The sequence below is a fragment of the Danio rerio genome, chromosome 20 (assembly GCF_052040795.2).
Source record: "Danio rerio strain M-AB ecotype USA chromosome 20, GRCz13ab, whole genome shotgun sequence".
NCBI lineage: Eukaryota > Metazoa > Chordata > Actinopteri > Cypriniformes > Danionidae > Danio > Danio rerio.
In genome coordinates, this window is record NC_141040.1 from 50,276,895 (window position 1) to 50,288,341 (window position 11,447).

General features: G+C 35.7%; 1 protein-coding gene across 1 annotated transcript; it reads right to left on the reverse strand.

Annotated features, from left to right (window-relative positions):
- Window positions 1-2,179: 2,179 nt before the first annotated feature.
- taar12i (trace amine associated receptor 12i) lies at window positions 2,180-3,202 on the reverse strand. Its single transcript, NM_001083085.1, is given in 1 exon segment — window positions 2,180-3,202. A coding segment is annotated over 1 exon segment (1,023 nt).
- Window positions 3,203-11,447: the final 8,245 nt, after the last annotated feature.

Genomic DNA, 11,447 nt, shown 5'->3' on the forward strand with positions numbered 1-11,447 from the left:
ACTGCTATGGATGTCAATGTTTGCTTTTTTCCAACATTCTTCAGAATATTTGGGTTCAATGGAAGACATTCATGAAAAGTTTAAGTAGAGCATAGTGCCATCTGGTGATCAAAAGTGATAAATGCTCTCTGCACAGACATCTCAGGACACAATTATTGCTAAACCAGGTGTTTAGCAATAATTGGACATTTAGGACATGTGTTCAATATTTCAGACAAGTTTTAAACACTTCTATAAACTTTAATAAAATCAAAAGTAAACCTAGGACACACACACAAGAGCACATGTCCTTCAATATGAATAATTTAAATGTAAAAAGTCATTGACTATAAATATTCACACATCATTTGGTGTCTTTGTTCATTTCTAAATGAAGTCATGTCAAGTCATCTTTATTTCTATAGCACTTTTACAGAGTAGAGTTTGTCAAACATTGACAAAGAAATGAGAATTAAAGCCATAACAGTATTTCAGATCATGGAAACACTCCAGCATATCAGGCAGGCATTAGAGATCTAGTATTCTGATGCAGTTCTGGTTAAATAAAAACCGACTCAGTTCAATTTAATATAATTGTCACTCTTGACGTCCAGTTCAGCTTAATTCACTTCAGTTGAAATCAAATGTCACTGTTGATAAATTTAACTAAGCCTGATACCCAACCTTGAACTACATTTGATTAGAAGTTATATACAATAGCTGAGCTCATCATTCAGTAATTGTAAAAGGTTCTAGTAAGATGTACATAGTTAAAGTCAGAATTATTACCTCTCCTGAATTATTAGCCCCCCTGTATATATATTTCCCTCAAGTTTTGTTTAATGGAAAGATTTTTTCAACACATTTCTGAACTTAATAGTTTTAATAACTAATTTCTAATACAGTAACTGATTTCTTTTATCTTTGCCATGATGACAGTGAATAATATTTTACTAGATATTTTTCAAGTACTCAGTGTAAAGTGACTTTTAAAAGCTTAACTAGGTTAACTAAGCAAGATAGGGTAATTAGGCAGGTCATATACAGTAGTTACGGTTTGTTCTGGAGACAATCGAAAAGATATATAGCTTAAAGGGGCTAACAATAATGACCTTGAAATGGTTTTAAAAGAATTTAAAACTGCTTTTACTGTAGCCAAAATATAACAAATAAGACTTACTCAAGAATAAAATAAAATATTATAGAAAATACTGTGAAAAATACCTTGATCTGCTAACCATTGTTTAGGAAATAAAAAAGGCTAATAATTTTGACTTCAGCTGTATATAAGGCAGTTTATCTTGTTATACATTTTTGTGCTGTCCAAATTATTTCAGCCTGCATGAACTAGCAGATAAAATCATGCATAAACCTGTAGTAAGGGGATTTTAATGATAGCAAAATGATAGACTCTGCTTGTTAAGTGTGACGTCATGTGAAGCGGCTTCCGGGCCCAAGCGCTATATCAAACTGTATGGGGAGACTCAGCAAATGGTAATAATAATAATCATGTACAAAGGCGATGTAATACTTTCAAAAATCACGATCGCAATATATACAGTATCCAGTACAGCTATATATATATATATATATATATATATATATATATATATATATATATATATATATATATATATATATATATATATATATATATATATATATATATATATATATATATATATATATATATATATACATACACACACACATACACACACACATATATATACATATATACATATATACACATATATACAAACATACATATACATACATATATATATATATATATATATATATATATATATATATATATATAAATATATATATATATATATATATATATATATATATATATATATATATACATATATACATACATATATACATATATATATATATATATATATATATATACATATATATATATATATATATATATATATATATATATATATATATAATTTTTTTTTTTTTTTTTAGATATGGTTAAAATGTTGGTATTTGTGATGCAGCAAGTCCAGAGACTGATTTGTACACTGTGATTTGAAAAAAATTCACTTTTATGTGTGATAGGACTATCATAGGTCATCAACGAATATTTTCTCAATTCAAATGAGTAGCCGCTTGAACCTAGAAACAGTTTTCCATGTCACCAATACGTCCCGACTTAACAAGCAGAAAGAGACTGACACATTTATTCGAATGTCAAGGTGCTTGAGTTACCAAAGCCAAGAAAAAGAGATGAAAGTAGAATTTTGAAGGCCTTTTGAAAGCAAGAGTAGAAAAATCCATAGATCAATGGGTTGCAAGTGGAATTAAAGTATCCGAACCAAATCAAGGCATCAAAAACACCGGCAGGGGTTACAAAATTAAGAAAAGAGTCTATAATTGAAGTGATAAAAATAGGTGTCCAACATAGCAAGAAGACCCCCATGACAATGGCCAGAGTTTTAGCTGCTTTTCTCTCTCTTTGAGCAGAGCTTTGGCTCTTCAACCCTCCAGTCACTCTTTCTGACATAACCCTTGCATGTTTTCTTGCAACATGGAAGATTTTCATATACAGAGAGCTCATGATGGCCCCAGGAATGAAGAATGTGAGGACTGGACATATAAGACCCCACTCTTTGTTAAAAAACAGAACACAACTTCCCACACAGTAAACCTGCATGATAAAAGTCTCCAAACCAATTCTGTTTACACCTGAAAACACAATAACAAAGCTGTAGAGAAATGAAAACAGCCATATGAAGATAGTATATAAAGTGACAGTGGTGTTTGTGACCCTTATTCTGTATCTTAGAGGGTCACAAATGGCCCAGTACCTGTCAATAGATACTAAACCGAGATGCAGTAAAGATGAGATACAGAAAGTCATGTCCAAACTAGAATGAACTTTACACACAACATCTCCCAGATACCAGCAGCCTTCAACAGATCGCACCATGCTGTACGGCATGACCAAAGAGCCCAGCAGACAATCACTGGCAGCCAGAGAGCGAACGATCAGATGAGTTGGAGACTGCAGATGTTTGAAGTGAGAGATGGAGATGATGATCAGCAGGTTCCCGAAAACTGTGGTGAGGATCATCAGCAACAGGCAAACATACATTGCCAGTTTGACCACAACAAAACGTTGTGATTTCGGACAGGAGTTTGGCAGGTGTGGAAAACAGAGAAACATATTTTCAGCGTAAACGTCCGTCTCATTTGAAGTCATCACATTTGCCCCAGATGTGGAGATAGGTTTTTTTTTTTGTAAATCACAAAAAGGATCACGGTTATAAACAGAAATATAAAAACTATGAGTTCATTCATTAGAGTTTGATAAAAACCAACACTTAATGAAATATAAATGTATATATAGTAAACGCCCATCCAGATTAACTCCATGAATGGTCTGAGTGTTGCTCCGTTCTGTCCATATATACTTTAACAGGTGTGGGAGGGTTATTTTGAATGCAAGTTCAGCCAATGGTTAAAAAAAAAAACTCAGGAGATTAAAAGAAAAAAAAAAATCCGTTCATAAAATGTGATGCATAAAACTGACAAAAAAAGCTGCAAAATTTTATAAATTTTATAAATTTATAAATTTTATAAATTAAAAAAAGTTACAGTATGATCATGACCAGATAAAATCTTTGGACTTCTGTATGCTTTTAGTATGGCAATAAATGTCACGTACAATGGTATTTAAACTCACACTGGGCGCATTTAACACAGAATAAAAGTGCACAATCTGTACCTGAGGTCATCTTTGTCATAGCCCACATAGAAACTTTTTTTTGGCCCAGATCTGGCCTACACAATCAGCTTTTGCCTGGCCCACATGCCGCAGTAAATTACTGTACATGACTGGATTAAGTCTGGCTTCCGTACAAGAGCCAAACATGTACCATATCTGGGCCAAGTCTCAGCCAAGTTAATAACCCATAACTGGGCCAGATATGTTGATGTGTCTCGACTGCAATGGTTTTAATAAACCTATGAAGCATTGCACTTTATGGCCGAGCTTTTTCTCAAAGCGACCTGACTGGTAGAATTTTTTCTTTACTCAAAAATAATTTAAATGCATTTAAAAGTGGGTCAAGATTAGGGGTGTCACAATTTTGATTTTTAATCAAAATCGATCGAAATTTATGCTCAATTTCGATTATCGAATCAAAAAATAGAATCGTCGATGCTGCCACATCACGTCAGCTTGGCTTGCCAAGCGGGAAACTAACAGGCTTGTTAGAGTGCTTGTTAAACTGCAGAAGCAGGAGACCCGTCGACAGAACTTAAACCCTCTCCTCTTTCAATGAAGTCGCCGGTGTGTAAGCATTTTGGATTTCCAGTGAGTTATGTTGACAACGTTCGTGTTGTCGACAAAAAAGCTCTGCTATGTACGTATTACGTACGGTTCGTCCGATAGACAACACCAGCATCGCTATCCTCCGCCCGCCCCCGTTGCAAATCCACTCGCGAAAAGTACACACTCAGGCCCTGTTTACACTGTCTTTGTTTTTAAATGGCATTTTAGAACGACAACGATTTGACATCCACAGTGGCGTGTAGCATTTCTGAGCAGCCCTCCTTCCTCTCTACCTCTGTAAATGCACATCACGTGACCACACAGACACAGACGCACACACAGCCATGCGCTCCAGACAGCAGGTCCAGGCAGTCAGAGGACTGCTTCAATCTTTCACTCACTTGTACTTAGTCATTTTAGCGAACACCTCAGATACTGTTGGCTGGTTCCTGTTGGTTGTACACCTTTTTTTACCGACGCCATTATAAGGACACAGATCACTGTCTATTCATGAGTCCCGCAGAAAAAGTGATTGACAGGTGGTAATTATGCGTGTATCTTACCTTTATTCATTTACTGTATGATTTGTTTATTGGTAAAACAAATACCATCCAGGTCAGGTAGTTTAAACGGTAGGCTACAAATAATTAATTGGTCATTAATGAATTAATTATTCATAATCGAAAATCGAATCGTGCCTTTAGAATCGAAAATGTAATCAAATCGAGGATTTGGAGGATCGTGACACCCTTAGTCAAGTTGCACCAAAATTACATGGCCCACCTATACATTTTTTACATCTACTGTAGGCCAAATACTACATTTGACATCTGGCCCAAGCCCTATGTGCCGCCTTAAAGACGGTGCCACCTCTGCCAAACATGAGCCATGATTGGCCCACATGCTGTATTGCCAGTGCCAAACAAATGCCTGCTCTCTAGACAACATCTGCTCTCCAATTTACAGTATAACAGCACGTTCAGCGTCCAACCCTTAACAGAGCTGCCGAATATCACATGATTTCATCGCATTTATACAACAAAAGTGACCCAAAGCATCATCTTCTGCCAACAAAGTTGACTGTTTATTGTAAAACGACACTTTATTAAAAGGACAGAGTCTGAGCGGGTCCACTTGGAAAAGCCAGACTGATGTCTGAGGTACACATTAAAGTTTTGGACCAAAAGCTTCGGATCTAGATGCTGGCCAGTGAAGATCTCTAGTAGGTTTTATGTCAAAACACTTTGGAAATGATTCCAAAAAAATCTAAGTAATCATGTTTTGAGTAACAGGACTAAAATAACTTCCAGTTATAAATTCATAATCCAAATCTGACTTAAATGATTGAAATAATCAAATTACATACAGTTAGAATCATTGTATAATGATGGTTTGTTCTGCAGACAATCGGGAAAAAATACTGCTTAAGGGGGCTAATAATATTGACCCTAAAAAGTAAAAAATAAAAAAAAATAAAAAAAAACAAGACTTTCAAGGATAAAACAAATAAGAAAAAAAAAGAAAAGGCTGTGAAAAATTCCTTCCTCTGTTAAACATCATTTGAAAAATATTTGGAAAAAAAATTAAGTCTTAATATTTCCGACTTCAACTGTAAGTTTCATAGTAAGTTAATATCTGAGACCAAAGTATTTCTTAAAAAAAAAAAAAAAAAAAGGCTTTTTTTTTTTTTTTTAAATACGCAATTATATCCCTTTATTTCACATAAAAAAAAAAATCAACCCAGAGATGGTAAAAGTCTAAATCTGGGCCTCCAAATCCACAACTGTCAGTCACACACACCTCATTAAAGTCCTGGACCCATGAGACTTGTTATCATTCTCAGAGTGACTCTCTTAGGTGTCTGACCAATCAAAGGTGTTAACACCAGCGCTCACCTTCTCAACACTTATGCTCAAACGACACCCATGAACCGTCACATTATTATCACAGCAAACATGTTTACTCATAATGCCCTACAGAGAAGTGAACGGTTATCATTAGGGAGATAGGGAGACAGGACAAACAACTTTTAATCAATCTGTACTTCAACCTAAATCACATAATTTGATGACAGGCCTAAAAAAATGCTAACAATATTTTTAATAAATGTATTAAATAAATATGTATGCATGTATGGTACATTTCAAGAATACAATTCAGAGGCCACTACTTAATCCTATTTAGAGTTATCCAATATCAGGGGGAAATCTTCTATTTTTTTATGACCTTTTTAGCCATGGCAAAATATAATAATAATAATAATAATTTATTTTATTTATAAATGGCGCCTTTCTGGACACCCAAGGTCGCCTTACAGTAAGCATCAGCAGACATGCTAAACAACTTAAACATTACTAAAAATAATCATTGACCAAACAAGTTAAAACGCAATAGCGAATATAAAAGAACATAATAAAAACATGATAAAATAATTGTTAAGTAATAGCCTGCTTAAAAAGATGGGTCTTTAGACGTGAATTAAAATTGTGAAGACTATCACTGCTCCTAAGATCTACTGGAAGTGAGTTCCATAGCCTAGGAGCCATAGAACTAAAAGATCTGTCTCCCATTGTGCTCAATCGAGTGCGAGGTGGTGCCAGAGTGAAGTTGTTAGCTGACCTAAGGGTACGAGAAGGGGTGTAGATATGGAGAAGTTCAGTGAGATATTGAGGAGCGAGATTATGAAGTGCCTTGAAAGTTACAAGTAATATTTTAAAATCAATTCGATATTTTACTGGAAGCCGATGAAGCTGATAGAGGAGTGGTGTGACGTGCTCGTGAGATGGGGTCCTAGAGATGACACGAGCTGCATGGTTCTGAACCAGTTGGAGTTTATGGAGAAGTTTGGAAGGAAGTCCAGAAAGAAGTGCATTACAGTAGTCAAGACGTGAAGTAACTAATGCGTGGATAAGAATTGCTGTTATTAGTTGAGAGAGAAGGGCGGAGACGAGTGATATTACGCAGGTGGAAATATGCAGTACGTGTAATATTATTAATGTGACCTTCAAATGAGAGTGTGCTATCCAAGATGACACCCAAACTCTTTACCTGCACGGAGGGAAAAATTGTACTGGTATCAATGTCTATGGTGAAATTATCAGCTTTATCCAAAACACGTTTAGTGCCGATGAGAAGGGCTTCAGTTTTGTCGCTGTTTAATTTTAAAAAGTTATCTGAAAGCCAGATTTTTATTTCAGCTAAACATCTGCTCAAAGCAGGACATAAATGTCAAACATAAATGTCAAACATAAATGTCAAATATGTTTGACATTTTAAATCTGCAATGTCTATTGGCAAACTAAACACAACATGACAGGGCTTATAAAAGACAGAACCAATTAGACAACAAGGAACAGCTGGAAACAAGGAGTGATCATGTGAGCAGGCATACAGGAAATGAAAACAACCAAAACAAGACCTAGTGCCCTCAAGAGTCCACAAGAGGGCACTGCAGCAGGTGTGACAAATTATTTCTATTTCATCAGCTTTTCAATAACCAGATTTTTTGACAAATATGTTTGTGAATGATTGGATCTGGACATCCCTAGTTAATACAGACCAATCAAAAAGAAGTTCAGAAAATTTGTCAAGCCAATCACTGATGAGGACGTTGTCATGTGACTGCTTTTTGGTTTGTTTCAACTGGTTTGGTTTCAGAGCAGTCGATCGGGTGTGAAACAGAACCAAAACAGCTAAAAAAAAAAAAAAATGTGACAATTTGTCATTTTTAATCTTGGTCCAGACCAAAGGAAATGTACCACAGGTTTGAAAGCACCCTTATACAGATTTATGTTAGAGTGAATGAAAAATCATAAGGCAAAGTCATTCTAATAGCAAAAGGCCCAAAGTCTTAGAAAACATCACATCCCAAAAACATTACTGTATGTCCAGAGGCTGAAAGTGAACAATAAATGACATGAATTGATTTACATTAAATGATATTTCTCTTGATTTTCTCTCTATAGTCAAACAAACACACATGCATAAGGCCTAAACTCTCAAATAGACACTTTTGGTGAACAAAAGTTCCCATGAGACTTGTTACAGCCACACCATCTTAATGACTCTCAAAACATGCCTCCAATCCAAATGTGTGAAGTCCCATCATTAGCACTGGCACTCGTTAGGACGAGTAAAACAACATCCTCTTTTTGCCACAACATCATGTGCAATATGACATCAACATGTTTACCTATAATTACTTCATCACATGTGATGTGAAATGCCAGTCATGAGAAGGCACACACGGAATCTGCGTGCGCAGATTTCCGTAGATTTTTAGCCAATCATTGATTGTTTATTTAGTAAACGTGTGTAAATTTATATTTATTCAGTTTTTAAATTCTTTCTTATTTTTATGTCGGCTTAGTCCCTTTATTAATCCGGGGTCGCAACAGCAGAATTAACCGCCAACTTATCCAGCACATGCTTCACGCAGCATTTGCCCTTCCAGCCGCAACCCATCTCTGGGAAACATCCATACAGCAACCTTCTTGCTGTGAGGGGACAGCACTACCTACTGCACCACTGCGTCGCTGAGTCACTTTTAAATTAATTATAGTAATATTATTGCCGGCAGCTAGCTCTCTGCAACTCTCATATGGTCGCCCACTGAAGCTAAGCAGGGCTGCGCCCGGTCAGTACCTGGATGGGAGACCACATGGGAAAGCTAGGTTGCTGCTGGAAGTGATATTAGTGAGGCCAGCAGGGGGCACCCAACTTGCGGTCTGTGAGGGTCCTAATGCCCTAGTATAGTGACGGGGACACTATACGGCTCAGTGAGCGCCGTCTTTCGGATGAGACATTAAACCGAGGTCCTGACTCTGTGGTCGTTAAAAATCCCAGGATGTCCTTTGAAAAAGAGTAGGGGTTTAACCCCGGCATCCTGGCCAAATCTGCCCACTGGCCTCGGTCCATCATGGCCTTCTTACCATCCCTATATTCCAATTGGCACACGAGACGCAGCAGTAAAATCAAATGCATGATGGAGGAAGGATGATAGCATGGCTTAAGTATTTTTTTAGACAGGTAATGATGTAGATTGTGTTGTTATGTTATGCACAGAAGTGTTGTTTAGCCACTAAAATAGTCCGGTAAACGATTGATGTGACTATTTTCAGTTTCATAAGCGACCTTGTAAGTAAATAGCGCTATTCTGCCTAGCCTGCTTTACTCAGAAGAAAGTTGGTTTTATATTCACATGGGTTCATTTTTGAAAATTGACAACCTGTGACGCACTCCCTACATTGTTTGCCCTGTTATACTCTGAATATTCGGTCTGAAATAGCATGCAAGTATGGCTTAGTAATAGAACTATATCGAGTTCTGGGAATATATCGATATGATTCCCCAACGCGACGCGGTATTATCCATCTTTCATATCAATATGGTTTGAGGACACACGTGCGCAGACCACTCCAAGGTTGCACGCAAGCTCAACTTGCACAAATTAATGATTCACTCCATGAGTCATACAAAAGATTTGTGCAAAATGAATAAATCGTTCAAGAACGACCCAACATGGAGAAACTTGCAGTGCCAGTGTTGTAGCGAAATCTGACTCCACAGAAAAATTTGATTACCCCTTGTGTGTACAAACATCACACAGCGCCTGCAGCCGCCACGGCGGTTTATCAGAAAGCTTTGAATGATCATTTCTTCCACAATTGGCAGCAAGAACAAACATAGAAGCCATTCAGTATTTCTTTAACCAGCATTTCATCACAGTACCCTGAAACAATTTCATTACTTATTATATCTATAGTCTATTTGTTTTCATCTTCTTAGTTATTCATTCCTTCATTCATTCATTCATTTTCTTGTCGGCTTAGTCCCTTTATTAATCCGGGGTCGCCACAGCGGAATGAACCTCCAACTTATCCAGCAAGTTTTTACGCAGCGGATGCCCTTCCAGCCACAACCCATCTCTGGGAAACATCCACACACACATATCTTTTTATTTAATATTTAGTAAAACAAGTTTAGTCAAAACAAAACAAAAGACAAAGTGTAGGATTTTTTACATGCAGTGAAAGACTTATGTCACAATACATACATGCAAATGTGTAACTAAAAAAAACGAACACAGCTGATTTAATTGTCGTTTATAAATCACACAACTCAGTACACAGGATTACTTATAAAAACACTGTAATTGTGACATAAAATACTGCGTGTTTTTATATTTACATTCAATGTGCTTCTTTTCTATCCTACAATACTTTTTGTTGTGTTACTACTGTATTTAAGTGTGTTCCTTTTTTGATCTGACAATGTAGCTGTTTTCTATGCTTCTGTTTACTTTGTTATTTGCACAACAGCACAGTAGTGCTGTCTATAGTGTTAAGCAGGAAAAAGAACCTGTACTGTATTTATTTATCAAAGATTTGTTTTTTAATATAAATGTTGTGCAACTTATAGTTTTATTTATCAAAGATTTTGTGCAGCTGTCGTTTTTTTATGCAGCTGTTTATTTGTAAATAGGGAGGAAAAACCCTGTTTGAATTATATTTTGCTCAAAAAATGTTTAAAGTTTTAATAAAGGCTTTAACTCTCAAGTAACAATTTATGGGAAAATAAAAGATATAAATCGTATAACGTCTCTCCTCCTAAAAATACAGAAATATGATTTTTTTTGCCCATATCACCCAGCCCTTCTTAGTAATATACAGTTGAAGTCAGAATTATTAGCCCCCTTTGAATTGTTTTCTTCTTTCTAAAATATTTTCCAAACAATGTTTAACAGAGCAAGGAAATTTTCACAGTATGTCTGATAATTTTTCCTCTGGAGAAAGTCCATTTTGTATTATTTTGGCTAGAATAAAAGCAGTTTTTAATTTTTTAATCACCATTTTAGGGACAAAATTATTAGCCCCTTTAAGCTATATATTTTTCTCGACTGTCTACAGAACAAACCATCATTATACAATAACTTGCCTAATTACCCTAACCTGCCTAGTTAACCTAATTAACCTAATTACGCCTTTAAACGTCACTTTAAGCTGTATAGAAGACTACAAAAGTCTTTTAAAATAAATCAGTGATTAGAAATTAGTTATTAAAACTATTATGTTTAGAAATGTGTTGAAAAAATCTGATCTCCATTAAACAGAAATTGGAGAAAAAATAAACAAGCGCACTAATAATTCAGGGGGGCTAATAATTCTGACTT